Source organism: Mytilus edulis, chromosome 12 (assembly GCF_963676685.1).
Source record: "Mytilus edulis chromosome 12, xbMytEdul2.2, whole genome shotgun sequence".
NCBI classification, from domain to species: domain Eukaryota; kingdom Metazoa; phylum Mollusca; class Bivalvia; order Mytilida; family Mytilidae; genus Mytilus; species Mytilus edulis.
In genome coordinates this window covers 62,174,161-62,194,975 of record NC_092355.1, presented here as the reverse complement: position 1 = coordinate 62,194,975, position 20,815 = coordinate 62,174,161, and the positions used below count along the sequence as shown (strand labels likewise).

At 31.9% G+C, this 20,815-nt stretch overlaps 1 protein-coding gene across 1 annotated transcript in view; it reads left to right on the top strand.

Annotated features, from left to right (window-relative positions):
• The first annotated feature begins 519 nt into the window (after window positions 1–519).
• Window positions 520–20,815, top strand: part of LOC139498901 (uncharacterized) — a 105,460-nt gene continuing 85,164 nt past the window's right edge. The window contains exons 1-5 of the mRNA XM_071287491.1: window positions 520–612; window positions 946–1,044; window positions 1,666–1,773; window positions 4,951–5,022; window positions 20,515–20,566. Of these exons, the coding sequence (XP_071143592.1) occupies window positions 535–612; window positions 946–1,044; window positions 1,666–1,773; window positions 4,951–5,022; window positions 20,515–20,566 (409 nt within the window). The 5' untranslated portion in view covers window positions 520–534. The remainder of the gene's footprint in view (window positions 613–945; window positions 1,045–1,665; window positions 1,774–4,950; window positions 5,023–20,514; window positions 20,567–20,815) is intronic.

The window sequence follows — 20,815 nt, the reverse complement described above, 5'->3', positions numbered from 1 at the left end:
ATTTTGCTTCTTGACATGAAACAATTTTTTACACTTATGTTTCACTTGATGTTGTGTTAACAACTTTGGTCAGGTAGTGATTGAATAATAATAATGATAATAATAATAATCTTTATTTAAACATGTTAAAGAGGATCTCAACTTCTTTATGTTGTACTAAATCAGAAAATAAAACTTTTTTCATGCTTTTTTGAATAATTTATTATTAATGGAATCTACACTAAATCCTGTTGTTAATTTATATAGGTTTAATGGACAACTACTATTTGTAATAATTATATAAAGTGGGGTCTCATTTTACTCATAGTATTGTTCTGAATCAGAAAATATAACTTTTTTCATTTTTCTTTGAAAAATTTCTGTTATAAAATTTATGATCATACTGAATCTACACTAAATCCTGTTGTTAATCAGACAGTTTTAATTAATGTGACTATTTATTTTTGTTTATATTTATTACACAACATTGTCCAGTTTATCAGACAAGTTTTGATGTCAGTTGTATTATTCCAGGTTAATGGAGAGACAGCATTAATGTTTGCAGCCAGGGAAGGACATGTGGAAGTGTCTCGACTACTTCTGAAGAACAGATGTAACAAAGATATCACAGATGTATGTTATCTACTAAATCTGATTACATTACTTTTTATCAACACAAAATCATGTTGTTAATTAGACAGGTTTAATGAACAAATATTTGTAAGAATCATATAAAGTGGGGTCTCATTTTACTCATAGTATTGTTCTGAATCAGAAAATATAACTTTTTTCATATTTCTTGGAAAAATTTACTTTTATAAAATTTATGATTTTACTGAATCTACACTAAATCCTGTTGTTAATCAGACAGTTTTAATTAATGTGACTGGTCATTTCTGTTTATATTTATTACACAACATTGTCCAGTTTATCAGACAAGTTTTGATGTCAGTTGTATTATTCCAGTTAGGTGGATGGACAGCATTAATGTTTGCAGCCAGGGAAGGACATGTGGAAGTGTCTCGACTACTTCTGGAGAACAGATGTAACAAAGATATCACAGATGTATGTTATCTACTAAATCTGATCACATTACTTTTAATCAACACTAAATCCTGTTGTTAATTAGACAGGTTTAATGAACAACAAATATTATTTGTTAGAATCATATAAAGTGGGGTCTCATTTTACTTGTCTCCTCGTACTAAATCAGGAAATGTAACTATTTTTCATATTTCTTTGAATTTTTTTTTTTTTAAATTGATCATTATTCTGAACCATGTTAATCAGACAATTTCATTATTATATCAACAAATACTTGCTAGAATTATATAAAGTGAGATCTCAATTATCTCAGTGCATTTTACTGAATCCCTTGATATAAATATTTTATGCATTTCTTGAAAAAAAGGTTAAAATGACATTTCTGATGGAAGTTCTGACATCCCACAAAAAAACTTGTTGTTTATTTGTTGTTTTTGTACAATATGAATACAAGTTTGACTGGTCATTTTGTTCAGTTTTGACCACTGATTCATGTGATATACATTTTGTTTTTATTTATTACACAACATTATCCTGTTTATCAGACAAGTTTTATATCAGTTGTAGGATATGTTGTATACTATTTATATTGGTAACAAAGTAGTATCCATAATATTTACATGTTATTTGGTATAATTATAGAGAGATGGTAAAACAGCTCTACATCTGGCTGCTGAGTTCGGAGAGCTACATGTCACAAGATATCTAGTAGAAGAAGGAGGCATCAGTCCCTTTGTTAAAACGCATAAGGTAATATATCATAGTAAAGGCTCAGTATTCAACTAGTAAATAATGCATCACTAAAATGATGTTTAAGATATTTTTGGTCAAATGGATTTTTTTTCTCAAGGTTATAGTTACACATATGTCATATGATCCTTTAAATTGAACTAAAAATATTAAAGTGTTTTATAGACTTGTATGGCTTAGTTTTACTATAAAACACATGAACATAGATGATCATATAAAAGAAATCCAGGATTTGTTTTCAAAATCTTCAAAAATAAAATGATTTTGTTTATAGACCACTAACACATTTTGGGTGATTAGTTATACTAAAAGGGGATAATTTTATTATTCCATAATTTGTTAGCCAAATTATATGAATATCTCAGTTTTAGGGAAAAGAAGCAATAGTAATAACCTATAAGTAAATGTATAAAATAGTTTTTGATATCAAAAATAATAATTTGTATTGATTCAGAATTAGACCTGGCAATATCATGAATATGGCACTTGTTGTCATTAAACAAAAAGTAAACAAACAAACTGTCAAAAGACCCATACACCAATCTGTTGTCGTGACAATGATAACAAAATTATTAGATAGTATCAAAATAGTCTTAAGCAATACATAAAATAAAGGCAACAGTAGTATACCGCTGTTTGAAATTCATAAATCGATAGAGAAAAAAACAAATCCGAGTTACAAACTAAAACTAAGAGAACTACGACACAACAGAAACACAACATTAAAATGTAACACACACAGCAACGAACTATAATATAACAATGGCAATTTCCCTTACTTGGTACAGAGCATTTTAAAATAAAAATGGTTTTGTGGCATGCCAAACTTCCCACTTTAATGGCGATGTTAATTTTAACATTGAACTGACAACATTACATGACAGGACCACAATACAAAAAAATGGAGAAAATATAGGAGAGAGAAACAAATAAATAATAGCCAACAGAAGATACTAGGTTAAAAATTGAATACGTCAGACGTACAAGTTCATCATATATTTATATATGATAGTTAAAAAAACATTCTATTGTAAAACTTTATCTAAGTTATCTCTCCTTATATCAGAGTAATCTCCTCTTATATGGCAAAGTTTAAAAAAAATAATAAATCTGGTTTTTTGTAAAATATAGCAGTAAATATGATAATTCACATTATTTTCTATATTAACATGAAAAGTCTTACACATAAATTGCAAACAACTTTCGAAATTTGCACATTTTATTATAAAGATCTCGACTGTTTATTGTCTGTTTTTTTCAAAATCCAATATGGAGGAAGACACCACAGCCTCCTTAAGACTGCAAATTTCTTCAAATTCTTGTTTTTAAGCTATAATATAGTTGAAATAGTTGCAGAAAAAACTCTCATCTGTGCCATAAATTATGTATTTCCTTATTTATACGATGTCAGTGATAACACTAAAAACTATGAAATCTGTAAAATAACAATATAGGCCAGCTGAAGGACGCCTCCGGGTGCGGGAATTTCTCGCTACATTGAAGACCTGTTGGTGACCCTCTGCTGTTGTTTTTTATTTGAGCGGGTTGTTGTCTCTTTGACACATTCCCCATTTCCATTCTCAATTTTATAGAAGGGTAATTGGATGTGGTATACAGAATAGAAAATCATGAATGATAGAAAGAAAACTTCAGGAATAGAGAGAATGGGGCAAACAGATGACAAATAGAAAATAATGGGGTGCAAAAATATAAAGAATAAAGAAAAATGGGGTGCTAAAATATATAAAAAAAAAACCTTGAGAATAATGTCCAAAAAATAAAAAATAAATAGTAAAAAAAAAACAAATCCTATAACCCTCATCTAGACATGAGGATTCCTTAACAGATTTTTATACGCCCGTCAAAATTTTGGCGGGACATATTATGGTATACAAATGTCCGGTGTCCGTCCGTCTGTCTGTCTGTCCGTCGTAAACATGTCGCACCGTAACTTGAGAACGACTTATCCAAATTTCATGAAACTTAATATAGTTGTTTCTTATGATGGTCAAATGATCTGTATACTTTTTGGTTAAAATAAGATTTAAACTTTTTGAGTTACGGCACTTTGTTACTAAAACAGGAGTGTTTTTTTTCACATGTCGCACCGTATCTCAAAAAGATTTCTTGATTATTGCTTAAAACTTTACACACTTCTTAGTTATATTAATCTTAATATCTGTATACTTTTTGGTGATGATTCAAAATTCCATTTTTGAGTTTTTTAGTATTTTGTAAAAAAGGGGGAGGTTTTTTTTACATGTCGCGCCGTATCTCAAAAACGATTTATGATTATTGGTTAAAACTTTACACACTTCTTTGTTATATTAATCTAAAGATCTGTATACTTTTTGGTGATGATTCAAAATTTCATTTTTGAGTTATTGAGTATTTTGTAAAAAAGGGGGAGGGGTTTTTTACATGTCGTGCCGTATCTCAAAAACCATTTATGATTATTGCTTAAAACTTTACACACTTCTTTGTTATATTAATCTAAAGATCTGTATACTTTTTGGTGATGACTCAAAATTTTATTTTTGAGTTATTGAGTATTTTGTAAAAAAGGGGAGGTTTTTTTTTACATGTCGCGCCGTATCTCAAAAACAATTTATGATTATTGCTTGAAACTGTACACACTTCTTTGTTATACTAATTTAAAGATCTGTATACTTTTTGGTTTGATTCAAAATTTTATTTTAGTGATATTTGTAAAAAAAAAACAGGGTGTGCGGGGGGGGGGAGGTTTCACATGTCCCGCCGTGTCTCAAAAACAATAAATGGTTATTGCTTAAAACTTCCTCAGAAACTATTTATGATTATTGCATTTAAAACTTCCACACAAGACGTCAGGCGTATCATGCGCTTATGGCGCAGCTGTTTATTTAAAAAAACGCGTAGAAAAAAATACAAAGACTAAATGCTGACAGATTGAGATTATTTCATATGCTTTTAAAAAAAAGTTAAAAGCCTTCTTAAAGGCTACAGAAAAAGTTATTAAAATATTCAGAATGTTGTTCATGAGTTATATTTTATAATTGAAAATAATATGGTTAACACCTGTAAAAACAAAATAACACACCACTCAGCTGCTACTGGTCTTGTTTATTGTATGATATGTGTAACAAAAGTCTTCTTTGTAATAATCAGATAAAGGCAATATAAAGATTTGTATTTCAGGGTAAGACTCCATACGATCTGGCAGCAACAGGATTTTACAGGCAGAATAAAGAAGTGATGGAATACTTACAGGTACAATTACTTTTAATTACAAATGCTTACACTTAGAATAAATCAGGTACAAAACCAGGATACTCTAGGGGACATTCTTTATGTCTTGAAATAAAAATTTCAAATTCTAATGCAATTTATTTGTTATTGCGATTTTGATTGGACAAAATCATATATTTGAGACGCTAAATTCAACGCTTTACCAGCCTTTCACAAAGCTAAGCCACCATTTTGAATTCAGGAAATTATTGGTTTGTGATTTCGTCAATATTAAACAAAATTAGTAGATGTCTTTTATTTCATTCAAGACAGTGGCGGATCCAGAACTTTTCCTAAGGGGGGGCCCGCTCCAGTCATGCTTCAATGATTCCCTATATAATTAACCAAATTTTCCCACGAAAGGGGGGGGCCCTGCCCCCCAGGGCCCCCCTAGATCCGCCTATGCAAGAGTGTTAAGGCGAAAACAAGTTTTGCAAAATTCTATTTGAGATTCTTACACCGACAGTCTGTCTATAACCTTCTTTTCATGTTTAACTAGTCTCATCTCAGATCAGGTTTGGAGTAATTGTAATTTTAATTATTAGTCAGCTATAATTGATTTTAATTTTTTAAGTAATCATTGTAATCATTAATCAACCAAAAATTACAAGTAATTTAATTTAATCAATTACTTTTCAAAACATGTTTTAATCCTGATTTTTTTAACAGTATTACATTCTGATTAAATTGACGAAAAATTCAAAAAAATGCCTTTATTTTCAATATGAAAAAAAAAATATTTCATGTCTTGGACATGTTGGATAAACCTTTTGTTATTCATTTTAAATAAATAGGATAAACTTTATTTAGTATGTGCATACATGTACCTTGTAAGGTCCCCTTGCCTGTCAGACAGTTTTCATGTGACCTCAATCTTATTTCATTGTTCAGTGATCAAGGTTAAGTTTTCATGGTCAAGTCCATATATCAGATACAATAAAAAAAAAATTATACTATAATTGGTGCATGAAATGATTGTAAGGTGTACATGTCCAACTGGCAGGTGTCATCTGACCTTCACCTCATTTTCATGGTTCAGTGGTGTAATTTGATTTTTTGTGTTGTTCTTTTCTTCTAATATTACCGTATATGCAATAGGTCATCTATATTTGGTGTATCGAAGTAAATTACGATTTACATGTCAGTCTTGCAAGTGTATTCGACTTTGACCTCATTTTCATAGTTCATTGCTCATTGTTAAGTTTTTGTGTTTTGGTCTATTTCTCTTGAACTATAATTAAAAGGTCAACTATATTTGGTGTATCGAATGATTGTAAGTTGTATATGTCTGTTTTGTAGGTATCACCTGACCTTGACCTCATGTTCATGGTTGATTGGTCAATATTAAGTTTTCATGGTTAAGTTTCTTTCTTGGATTGTATAGGCAATACTAGGACAACTATATTTGGTGTATCGAATGATTGTAAGTTGTATATGTCTGTTTTGTAAGTATCACCTGACCTTGACCTCATGTTCATGGTTGATTGGTCAATTTTAAGTTTTCATGGTTAAGTTTCTTTCTTGGATTCTATAGGCAATAGGACAACTATATTTCTTGTATCGAATGATTGTAAGTTGTATATGTCTGTTTTGTAGGTATCACCTGACCTTGACCTCATGTTCATGGTTGATTGGTCAATATTAAGTTTTCAAGGTTAAGTTTCTTTCTTGGATTCTATAGGCAATAGGACAACTATATTTGGTGTATCGAATGATTGTAAGTTGTATATGTCTGTTTTGTAGGTATCACCTGACCTTGACCTCATGTTCATGGTTGATTGGTCAATTTTAAGTTTTCATGGTTAAGTTTCTTTCTTGGATTCTATAGGCAATAGGACAACTATATTTGGTGTATCGAATGATTGTAAGTTGTATATGTCTGTTTTGTAGGTATCACCTGACCTTGACCTCATGTTCATGGTTGATTGGTCAATATTAAGTTTTCATGGTTAAGTTTCTTTCTTGGATTCTATAGGCAATAGGACAACTATATTTGGTGTATGGAATGATTGTAAGGTGTATATGTCTGTCTGGCAGGTATGATCTGACCTTGATCTCATTTTTATGGTTAATTAGTAAATGGTCAGGTTTTTTCTTATATACAAAAAGTAATAGGTCAACTATATTTAATGCATATATGCATATACCTATTGTAAGGTGTACATGTCTTGTATAGTTTATCTGACCTTGATCTTCTTTTCATTATTCATTGGTCATTGTTCAGTTTTCCTGATTGATATGTTTCTTAGAAACTATAAGCAATAGGTCAACTATATTTTGTGCCTGAAACGATTGTGATTAGTACATGTATTTTCGGTTTGGTTTATCTGTTCTTGACGAAATTTTCTTGGATCATGTAAAGTGTATGTGATACTTGAAGTAAAGCTTTATATTTAGGAAAAACAACATAAAATCAGTAGCCAGTTAAGGAGGTGAGACATTTCAGCGTGTGCCCTCTTGTTACGTTTTGGTCTGTTTTTCAAATAATTAAAGCAACATAAGCAATGTTAAGTTTTTGTGTTTTGGTCTGTTTTTCAATTACCAAAAATTGTAAGGTTTAAATGTCTGTCTGATAGGATTTATCTGACCTTGACCTCAATTTCATAGATCTTTTGAAATGTTAAGTTTGTGTAATACTTTTAGTTAAATTTTATCTTTTAGACTTTCAGTTAATCAATGGTCAGTAAGGCCACAGTTTTTTAATTTGTAGGTTTACGGATTTTCCCCATGAAAAAGTCGGGTCGGGAAAAAAAAAGAAAAAAAAATATCTTTCAAGACAGAAAAAATATGCAAACTAAACTTATATTTCACCTTTCTAACATTATGTTTGTCATGCTATTTTGTCATCATTTCTTAAATTTTAGTTCGATGAAATATTCTTGCTCAGCTGTAATAAATATCGCATGACATTGTCTAATAATTTCCTGTAAAAAAGGGGCGTGTGCACAGACAAAGACGAAATTAAATCGTCATTTCACAAACAAAAAAAACAAATTCGCGTAGCTCTCAGTCAATTTCAGAAAACTTGGTGAGTAATGATCTTCAAGCACGAATTCAAAACTGATAAAGAAAACAAGTTTCAACACACGTGTCAAAAACGTAATAGACTCCTCCACTGGAAAAACGAGAATATCGGGTTAATCTGGTGTCATGCATTCCTGTTTTTTTATCCAAATGGACGATATTTTTTTATATTATCTATGAAACAAGAAAATTCTAAATGATTTGTTGATATGCAGAACTTTTACTTGGTGTCTTCCACCTGTCCACATTTGGACAAGTCTATTTCTATGAGATTATGCATCTTACGGACTGATGACAAATAAGGGAAACGAACTTATTGTGTAATTGGTTTTAAACACCGATTTTTGTTCCGAAAAATTATTTGCGCAAACAACATTTCAAGCCAAGGTCAGTTATAATTGATTTGTCTATTTTTAGAAACGTAACCTGGAAGTTTTATTTTTCACAACAGAAAGTGTTATCAATTTTGTTAGTGATTAATGCATTTCATTTCTTAAAAAAAGAAGATTTTAATTATTTTTCAGGGATAATGTATTTGCTAGGGTCGGTGGAAATAAAAAAGCATGAAAATCAATTTTATTTTTATTCTGGAAGTCGGCAAAATCGGGTCGGTGGATCCGTAAACCAACAAATTAAAAAATCCTGGCGTAAAGGAGGCAAGACATTTCAGGGTGTGCACTCTTGTTATGTTTTGGTCTGTTTTTCAAATACTTTTAACAATATGAGCAATATGTCAGCTATATTTTGTATATTGAATAATTGTAAGGTTTGCATGTCTGTTTCGCAGGTATAATCTGACCTTGACCTAATTTTCATGCATGGTTTATTGGTCAATGTTAAGTTTGTGTTTTGGTCTGTTTTTCAATTACCATAAGCCAAAAGTCAACTATATTTGGTGTATAAAAAAATGTAAGGTGTATATGTCTGTCTGTTAGAATTTATCTGACCTTGACCTCAATGTCAGATCTTTAATGTTTAATTTGTGTAATACTTATAGTTAAACCTTTATCTGTAAGACTTTCAAGAAATCAATGGTCAGTAAAGGAGGCGAGACATTTCAGCGTGTACACTCTTGTTGAAGACATTTGACCTTTTATTTTTGGAAAAACTTTGTTTTGTTTAAAAGTGATAGATTATTTGCATTTGCGTCAACTCATGCAGCTACAGTCCTGATAATTCTTAATTGATGAGGAAATTGAAGATCTACAAAAAAGTTTTAGATAAATTAAATTATGTTGAGTCCTTTTTTTGTTTGTTTTAGCTATAATAAATAGAGCGATACACATATGATCAACTGCAAGTACTCTAAGATCTGTATTTAGTGTCTTTTTGTTGTTGGGATGTACAAGTACCCAGCCACGTCCACTCTATGTTTTTGTTAAATGCATTTATAATTGTATCCATTTGATGAGTTTAGCTTTTTTCAATTGATTTTTATAGTTCGTTTTTATGTTGAACTGTTACACCACTGTTCCAGGTTATGGGAGGGTTAGGATCAGCTAACATGTTTTACCCCGCCACGTTCTGTATGTATGTGCCTGTCCCAAGTCAGGAGCCTGTAATGCAGTGGTTGTTGTTTGTTGCTGTGTAACATATTTGTTTTTTTGTTTATTTTTTGTACATTAATTAGGCTGTTAGTTTTCTTGTTTGAATTGTTTTACATTTGTCATTTCGTGGCCTTTTATAGCTTACTATGCGGTATGGGCTTTGCTCATTGTTGAAGGCCTTACGTTGCCCTATAATTGTTGATTTATGTGTTCTTTGGTCTCTTGTGAAGAGTTGTCTCATTGGCAATCATACTACATCTTCTTTTTTATAATCATCATAGATACGAGGATAACAAATTTCTACAGCAGTTGCTTTTATCGTCTTCAAAAGACTCATCAGTGATGTTTGAATTAAAAAATATTTAAACAAAATAGATGGGGAATGTGTTCATTGGACACAGATGATGCCCCCTCTTGCATAACATATAAAGTTATAAAGGGACATAACTGAAGAACGGTAATGATGCTAGCTACCCATATTTGTACTTGATCTGAGTTTTGTTGTAATAAATATTGTGTATAAATTTCATATCACTTGGTTGAGGCAAAGTGTAGTTAGAGAACGAAAACGAAAAAATCAACAATTTTTATACGACCGCAAAAATTTTAATTTTTTGGTCGTATATTGCTATCACGTTGGCGTCGTCGTCGTCGTCGTCGTCCGAATACTTTTAGTTTTCGCATTCTAACTTTAGTAAAAGTGAATAGAAATCAATGAAATTTTAACACAAGGTTTATGACCACAAAAGGAAGGTTGGGATTGATTTTGGGAATTTTGGTCCCAACATTTTAGGAAAAAGGGGCCAAAAAGGGCCCAAATAAGCATTTTCTTGGTTTTCGCACTATAACTTTAGTTTATGTGAATAGAAATCTATGAATTTTGACACAAGGTTTATGACCACAAAAGGAAGGTTGGGATTGATTTTGGGAGTTTTGGTTCCAACAGTTTAGGAATTAAGGGCCAAAAAAGGGCCCAAATAAGCATTATTCTTGGTTTTCGCACAATAACTTTAGTATAAGTGAATAGAAATCAATGAAATTTTAACACAAGGTTTACGACCACAAAAGGAAGGTTGGGATTGATTTTTGGAGTAAAGGTCACAACAGTTTATGAATTAAGGGCCAAAAAGGGGCCCAAATAAGCATTATTTTTGGTTTTTGCACCATAACTTTAGTATAAGTAAATAGAAATCTATGAAATTTAAACACAAGGTTTATGACCATAAAAGGAAGTTTGGGAGTTTTGGTCCTAACAGTTTAGGAATAAGGGGCCCAAAGGGTCCAAAATTGAACTTTGTGTGATTTCATCAAAAATTGAATAATTGGGGTTCTTTGATATGCCGAATCTAACTATGTATGTAGATTCTTAATTTTTGGTCCCGTTTTCAAATTGGTCTACATTAAGGTCCAAAGGGTCCAAAATAAAACTTAATATGATTTTAACACCAATTGAATCTTTGGGGTTCTTTGATATGCTGAATTTAAAAATGAACTTAGATTTTTAATTATTGGCCTAGTTTCCAAATGGGGGTCCAAAATTAAACTTTGTTTGATTTCATCAAAAATTGAATAAATGGGTTCTTTGATATGCCAAATCTAACTGTGTATGTAGATTCTTAATTTTTGATCCAGTTTTCAAATTGGTCTACATTAAGGTCCAAAGGGTCCAAAATTAAACTAAGTTTGATTTTAACAAAAATTGAATTCTTTGGCTTATTTGATATGCTTTATCTAAATATGTACTTTGATTTTTGATTATGGGCCCAGTTTTCAAGTTGGTCCAAATCAGGATTCCATATCAAGTATTGTGCAATAGCAAGAAATTTTCAATTTCACAGTATTGCACAATAGGAAGAAATATCTAATTGCACAATATTGTGCAATAGCAATTAATTTTCAATTGGAGTTATCTTTCTTTGTATAGAATAGTAGTTGATAATATATGTTGGAAATTTGCCAGACATGACTATGATGTCATTTTCTATTTTTATTTGCCAATAACTTTATGTAAATAACTTCATTGGAAATTTGCCAATATAAAATGTTGCTGATGAAGCTTTTTTTCCTTATCTTATCTAAAATGTTTTTAGATAATGTATGTTGGACATTGGCCAGACATGACTATGATGTCATTTTCTATTTTTATTTGCCAATAACTTTATGTAAATAACTTCATTGGAAATTTGCCAATATAAAATGTTGCTGATGAAGTTTTTTTTATTGTTTTATACAATAAACAATGTATATTCACTTTTACTACCAACCAATCTTTACCATTCAGTGATAACAAGCACTTTATTTTACATTTTAATATTTTATGATGTATTTAAAAGAGTAGTTATTGTTGCAAACTCCATTAGAAATTTGAATTGATATCAGTTTTGGAAAAAGGGAAACGGGGATGTGAAAAAAAGGGGGGGTTAAATTTTTCTCATTTCAGATTTCATAAATAAAAAGAAAATTTTTTCAAACATTTTTTTTAGAGGATTAATATTCAACAGCATAGTGAATTGCTCAAAGGCAAAAAAAAAAATTCATTAGACCACATTCATTCTGTGTCAGAAACCTATGCTGTGTCAACTATTTAATTTTAGATTTAAATAAGTTTGAAGAAGAAATCTTTAATTGATTTGTAAAATCTTGACATTTGTTTTGTGTAAAAAAAAACATGTAATGTCAAAAATTTGATCACAATCCAAATTCAGAGCTGTATCACGCTTGAATGTTTTGTCCATACTTGACCCAACTGTTCAGGGTTCGACCTCTGCGGTCGTATAAAGCTGCGCCCTGCGGAGCACCTGGTTCCATTTGTAAAGGGGCATAACTCTAGAACAGTAAAAGTAATACCAAAACAATTCAAACTTGCTCTTTATTTTGTGGTACTAAGCATTGTGTATAAGTGTCATAACATTTGGTTCAGGCTAACTTTAGTTACATAACAGAAACGAAAAAAATCAGCAATTTTTACCATTTGCAAAGGGCCATACATGTAACTCTAGATCTATAATAGTGAAAGTGACTAACATTCAAACTTGATCTGTATTTTGTGGTAATAAGCATTCTGCATAAATTTCATAACATTTGGTTGAGGGAAACTAGTTACAGAATGGAAACGAAAAATTCAGCAATTTTTCCATTTGTAAAGGGGTATAACTCTTAATGTGACGCCACCAAAATTCAAACTTGATCTGTATATATTTTGTGGTAATAAGCATTGTGTATAAGTTTTATAACATTTGGTTGAGGCTGGAAACCAAATTTTGGATGTACGGGTGGACACACGGACTGACGAACCGATGAATGAACGGACGGACAAACGGACGAAACGACACACAGACAGATAAACACTTATATAAGTAAAAATTTGTCATTTTATAGGTCAATAACTCCTGTCATTTATTGCTTTTTGTCATATTGTCATATTTGTTACATTTTTGTAGATTATGTACAGCTGACAAGTTTATCAAGTGATTAGTAAGCACTTTTTGTTGACATGAATTATTATTGATATTATGATTATGGTCATAATACTCTAGTTCAGGGAAGCAATGCGCATGTGCAAGATCGATCGTGATTTTGCGTTATCGACTAATTAGATACGAGATTTGATAAACTGGGGGCATTATCAGTTTATTGATTTACCAGATCGGCATCGTTATTACTGTAGTCATATGCATAATTTATTTTCACATGCTATGGCAAACGAAAATATATACAACATATGACAAATAAAAGGCAGCAGAGAACAGAAGTTACAGAGTATATAATAATATTATGACATTATATGTGATCTAATTTTCCAAGCGGCTGCATTTGAATAAATGCATAGTTTTACTGTCAGAGATTTAGAATAAATTATCTAACTTGTGCCGATTTGGCCAAGAATAGTAGAATAAATATAAAATTCTATGCGCACAGATCTTTACGTTGGACATGATAAAACAAAATGATATTCGTCTTCCAAAACATTCATATTGCAACATGATACAAATTCTATTTTCTCTTTGAGTATTCAGATAACGACCAACTTCAACATTTAATCTAAGTGTGCCGCTACGCAATTTTGTTAATATAGATACATTACAATGAAAATCTAAGTATCTTTCAAAACCAAATACTACTTTATATCGTTTATAAATACAAAGTTTGTTACATTCTTCTAAAGCTGAAGATTCCACTGACATATTAAAACAGACTATTTTGACCGTTATGTTAATTAATCTTAATTACAAAACATTTTAAAAGGAACGGTTAGATATATGTCACCTGACTTTGAATGTTACCTTCACGCAAAAATGGACAGATTCATGCTGTGATGTTCACTTAGCAGATCGTCTGTATATTCAAGAAGGTACAGGTGCTATTTCATTACCATATCTGAGGAACTGAGCTTAGGTCATAAAAATAAAAGTCAATCAACACCTAGGCCATATGGTATCATAAAGTTTTACCTTAAACTATTAATCTCACCAGGCGACAGTTAGAGACAATTTATATACCCTTAATAATTGTAATCATGTTCTGACAGTTAGGTACCATTAAAATATATGTTCAAAATGCTAGCCCTGATTGCATGCATGTATTTACATAAATGTTTTGTGCTTAATCGGATATTGACAATTTTTGAAAGGAGGGGGAGATGGGTCGTTCAGCATTTTATTTTGATATATTGTGAAGCATACATAATATTGTATACAGAACATCTAGTTAATTCCAATATATATGTCAGAGTAAAGACATTTATATATCTTATAAGTGGGTGCGGCTTTTTTGCTAAGATTTTAATTCCATATGACGATCTGAAGCTGTTTGATTTTATGGGAACTTTATATTTTTATTATGGTTTGAACAAGGAACGTATATACTGTACCAAGGTTTAACGGTCAGATTATTTATACAATATTGAAAACATAACATTTATGAAGCCATGATGTTTATTTTTTATTGAATACATCGCATAATATCATTCATTACGACTATGTGTTATGACCAGCAACAACTTTTCAAAAAGCTCCGTCTTACATGACAATCATATGGTTTAGATTGTTTATCTATATTCTCCCGAAAAAAGGCTAAAAAAAATAAATTATGTAGTGTCAACATTGTATATGCTATACTGTTTTGGCAATTAATGCCATTACGCCAGCATGTTTTTGGAAATTATTCTCAATCAACAAAAAATTATATTTCTGCACATAAACTTCTTCAAAGATCTTCAAAGTTCTTAACAGCTTCCAGGGACTTAAAGGACCTCGTTCCTTCTTTAACAAACATTTTGTTTTGGCTTTTGCAAGCAGTAATTTCAATTTTCTTTTCCAATTTTCTCCCGTAATTTTTAAACACTATGTCCCGAAATTTTTCAAAATATTACTTATTTTACTTTATTACACATATACATAAACAAACAAAAAACAGATGACACTCAAAGACTTCACAGGTAAACGGGAAAGCGGCAGGCGTCCTAATAAACGCCTATTTAACACCGAATATTGATGTGTACCATATATGACTTTGCCCCCAGTTCAACCAAATCTCGTATATTCTCGCATGAGTTTTAATTAAACGCTTGACCCACTCAGAATTCTAGGTCGCGAACAAGCTTTCCCTGAACTACTGTATTACAAATTAACTGTTTACAAAACTTTCAGTTTTTATGAATACTAAGAATTTTCTACCACAGGAATATAGTTTTAGCTGTATTTGGCAAAAACTCTCGGAACTATGGGTCCTCTATATACTTTTCAACTTTGTACTTTATTTGGCCCTTGTTATGCCCCCTCTGTAGCAGAGGGGGCATTAAGTTTTAGCCTTGTCCGTCTGTATATACGTCCGTCTGTTCGTCCATTTGTTTCCTGCTTCAGATTAAAGTTTTTGGTCAAGGTAGTTTTTTATGAAGTTGAAATCCAATCAACTTGATACTTTTTACACGTTCCCTATGATATGATCTTTCTAATTTTAATGCCAAATAAGAGTTTTGACATAGAAAATGATAGTGCGAGTTGGACATCCGTGTACTATGGACACATTCTTGTTGTCTATTATCTTGAAAACTATTTTAGTTAGATAGAAAATGTTATTTGAAAAAAAAAAGTCAGGCATGCAAGATCAACAAAAACGTCAATACTAACAAAACAATTGGATAACTCCTTAAGCGGTAATAGCCTTAAACAATATTTCTTGACCTATTTTCTTTGTCCATCTAACAATTTTTCAAAGATCATCTCCTCTGAAAAGAATGTCTATCATATTTATTTAAGTTAGGCCTCCCATACAGAAAAAATGATCACTAGGCCAACTGCATTGCTCAACTGGCCGCCAGTTGAGCTATCAGTTGAGGGCCAGTTGAGGGCTAGCTGGCCATCAGTTGAGCAAATAGTTGAGGGCCAGTTGAGGGCAAGCTGGATTTTTGCCATGCAAATTAGGTAGCCCTCAACTATCAATGCTCAACTTTATGCAAATTAGTTGAGCAACGTTGAGAAAATATCATAGTTGAGGGCTAGGTGTCCAACAGTTGAGCAATTAGAGTTGAGGGCTACCTGGCCAACAGTTAAGGACCAGGTCATTAAAAGTTGAGGGCTAGGTGGCCAATAGATGAGGGCCAGGTCATTAAAAGTTGAGGGCTAGGTCTTTAAAAGTTGAGCATTGTGTGGTAATTGCACACTGATGACTACACATTGTAGAAAAAATAATTTTAAATTGTGTATTTTTATAACCAAAACACTGCTGAAAAACCTCAACTCACAACAGACTACATGAATGCTTTATCCTTGCATTTTAGAAGTAATCTAGCAAATAAGAATAGATGTCTAGTTTTATACCAAATTCATTATATTAGAATATTCTTATTTTATTAGTAATACTTTCTTAAACAAATTGTCTTAATAATAAGATAAACATGTCTCCTGTCTTACACATTTTGACAATACATGTACATAAATTAATGCATAAATACATTGTCTCATTTTTTTCTTCACTCTTTAAAGTTTATAAAGAAAACACTTTACATATCACTATTTTGAACTAAAAGAGCATAATTATACACTTATTCAAAATGGTGGAAATCAAATCTAATCCAACATTTTGTCCAATGTACTTACCAAAAGATGTTTCCAGAAATATGTGTTAAAACATCAATCTTCCTAAATCCAAGAGTCATGTCATCAGAAGAATACACTGCACTTATCAATGTCAATACAGTTATTTGTAACTTTTTTTATCTACATTCATTGTAAAATTCATATTTTATTCATGATAACTAGAAGACATCTTTGCTTGCCATGTGCATGCTCAAACCCAGTTCAAATTTTAAATGTTTGAGGTTCTTTTGGGTATTGTGACAGTGTGATCACTTTGAGATTTGCCCCTAATAATAACTGTTAATTACCTCAATCTTGAATATTTGATATCTTATAATAAAAGAAATACTGTTTGTTTTTTATCTTTATGTCAAAGATTTAGTTAAGTTAAAATACAGAAAAATGTATAAAAACATGTGCTTCCCTTAATTTTGCCTCAAACTTTGTGTACATTTATAATAATACTTCCTGTCCATTTGCACTAAAGACAGATAAAACAGATGGCACATAACATTTATATCACCAGGTCATATTTCTAATTGCTCAACTTTTGTTCAACTATAAAAAAAAAAATCAAAGTCTGAACGCTCAACTTTTCCTCAACTACAAAAATTTCAAAGTCTGAATGCTCAACTTTTGCTCAACTACAAAAATTTCAAAGTCTGAATGCTCAACTTTTGCTCAACTATATGAAAACCGAAGATCAATTGCTCAACTTTTCCTCAACTTAATGGCCAGCTTAAGTTGAGGGCCAGTTGAGCGACATCTATCCAACATACACTGCTTGGCCAGGTTTGAGTTGAGCTAAGATGCTCAACACCTAGCCCTCAACTATTTTCCTTAAAACAGCTAGCCCTCAACTGTCCGCCACATGGCCATCAAATGGCCCTCAACTTTTTTTTCTGTAGGGGGGTTGTTAGTTTTCTCAATTGAATATTTCATATTTTTCATGTTATGGCCCTAATTGTAGGTTGCACTTTGTAAATACAGCTGTTTCTCAAAATACGCCTCTTTTGGGGAGAACTTGAATATTCATAGACAATTAATTTTGTTTACATACTGGTTCCCAGTTATGCTCTCTTTGTTCCATCTCACAGAGACATAACTTCGGAATGTTACCAGTAAATTTACATGTGCATATTGTTTACACTGAAATCTGTGGTAACCTTTCTTTTGAGGTAGGGGTAGTTAAGAAAATTACTGTTAGTTTAAACTCTGAGAAGTTCAGGGCATATAAACGTTGAAAATATGCCGCACAGCCCTATATTTTGACCTTTGAAAAAAATTGGGGTTCATATGAAATTTCAATTCTAGGATAAGATTTTTTTCAAAACTTCATAGTAAAAGTGGTACAGTTTTAGCCTTAAAAGGTGTTCCTATGGGAAATTGCATTGTCCATATTTACAGAATTGCAACCTTTATAGCTCACTTTATCATGTTTATGGTACAGGTTTTTATACTACTGCATAAAATGGGTTCGTATAATACTATCATGTCCTGGTGGTTGTCCAAAGACACATTTGGTTTCAAGACAATAACCAGAGGTGGATTTAGAGGAATGCCTGGGGGGCCCAGGCCCCCCTTTTTTGGGAAAATTTTGGTTGATTATATAGGGAATCACTGAAGCATGAGCGGATCGGGCCCCCTCTTAAGCAGTCGGTGGGACCCCATTTATGAAAATTTCTGGGTCCACCACTAATAACTTTAGTTTAAGTAAATGGATCTATATGAAATTTTACCAGAAGATTCAATACCACAAAAGGAAAGTTGGGATTGCTTTTGGGGTTATATTACCGACAGTTTATAAGGAAAAAGGGGCAAAATAGGAGCCAAAAACAAGCATTTTTGTAGTTTTTGGACAATATCTTGTGTGTAAATGTATGGATCTCTCTGAAATTGTACCATAAGCTTCCATATAGCAAAGTGCATGCTGGGATTTAGATGTTTTAAAACACCAACAATCAATCAATCTAATTCTGTTTTGGCAAAGTGCCTAATTTTATTGTATAGTTTATGGGGCAAACATGACAGATGAGCGATATCCAGACACCTTTGAGCCTCTAGCTGGTTTATACCCTAAATACTACGTTAAAGGACAATTTTTATACCCCACGCAACGAAGTTGCGGAGGGTATAATGTTTTTGACCCGTCAGTCCGTCTGTCCGTCAGTCCGTCAGTCCTGTTTCTTGTCATCGCAACTCCTCTCAAACCACACAACAGAATTTCACGAAACCTTTTCAGATAATAAGGACATACTATGTAGTTGTGCATATCGACGGGAAATTGCGATTCAATTTTTTTTCTAGGAGTTACGCTCCTTTGAACTTATTTACTTTAATGTATTACTGCAACAGTTTGTCATCGCAACTCCTCTCAAACCACACAACAGAATTTCACGAAACCTTTTCAGATAATAAGGACATACTATGTAGTTGTGCATATCGACAGGAAATTGCGATTCAATTTTTTTTCTAGGAGTTACACCCCTTTGAACTTATTTACTTTAATGTACTACTGCAACAGTTTGTCATCGCAACTCCTCTCAAACCACACAACAGAATTTCACGAAACCTTTTCAGATAATAAGGACATACTATGTAGTTGTGCATATCGACGGGAAATTGCGATACAATTTTTTTTCTAGGAGTTACGCCCCTTTGAACTTATTTACTTTAATGTATTACTGCAACAGTTTGTCATCGCAACTCCTCTCAAACCACACAACAGAATTTCACGAAACCTTTTAAGATAATAATGACATACTATGTAGTTGTGCATATCGACGGGAAATTGCGATTCAATTTTTTTTCTAGGAGTTATGCCCCTTTGAACTTATTTACTTTAATGTATTACTGCAACAGTTTGTCATCGCAACTCCTCTCAAACCACACAACAGAATTTCATGAAACCTTTTCAGATAATAAGGACATACTATGTAGTTGTGCATATCGACGGGAAATTGCGATTCAATTTTTTTTCTAGGAGTTACGCCCCTTTGAACTTATTTACTTCAATGTACTACTGCAACAGTTTGTCATCGCAACTCCTCTCAAACCACACAACAGAATTTCACGAAACTTTGTAGATAATAAGGAAATACTATGTAGTTGTGCATATCGACGGGAAATTACGGTTCAATTTTTTTCTAGGAGTTATGCCCCTTTGAACTTATTTGCTTCAATGTACTTCTGCAACAGTTTGTCATCGCAACTCCTCTGAAAACACACAACAGAATTTCATGAAACTTTGTAGATAATAAGGACATACTATGTATATTGACAGGAAATTATTATTCAATATTTTTTCTTATACTTATTTAATTTCTCCAATGACAATGTGGGGACCTGGGGTATGTGAGCGTGCTCACTAAGGTTCTTTAATTTTATATGATGGAACATAGGTACTTGATTTACTCGATTTTACATATGCTTAAAATGGAGGTTATCCAAAAGTGAACGGATACATTGTATCAAGACAAATGATAAGTGTGAGATCACTGCAGAATATTGGAAAATTCTACAGTTGGAACAATTCAAAATGCATTCAAAATGCATTTGCAAATCAACATGAAGCAAGTTTATGTCTACAAGGGGATGTTCCAAATTCAAAAACCAACTTTACACTTTAAACTATATATCTCTATTAATGTCTCTTGCCTACCCTTTTTCCTGAAAAATATGAAAATTTGTTCGATATAAATATTATATAATGTGAAACATTTGTTTTATAAAGTATATTTTGGGGGGTTGATATTTTATAATTTTTATAGTGCAACAAGTGACATGAGTAAAGATATATTCACAGTGCATATTCCTAATTTTTTCAGACTGTCATGTCAGAGAAATCTTCAGGTGTGACTGCTGGACTAGGAATAGAAGGTAATTTCATTAGTTTATTATTACTCTAGGAATTGCAAAGTAACAACATTTTTGTCGAGCCTTCGACTTTAGTCGAAAAAGCGAGACTAAGCGATCCTACATTCCGTCGTCGTCGGCGGCGGCGGCGTCCACAAATATTCACTCTGTGGTTAAAGTTTTTGAAATTTTAATAACTTTCTTAAACTATACTGAATTTCTACCAAACTTGGAGAGAAGCTTGTTTATGATCATAAGAAAGTATCCAGAAGT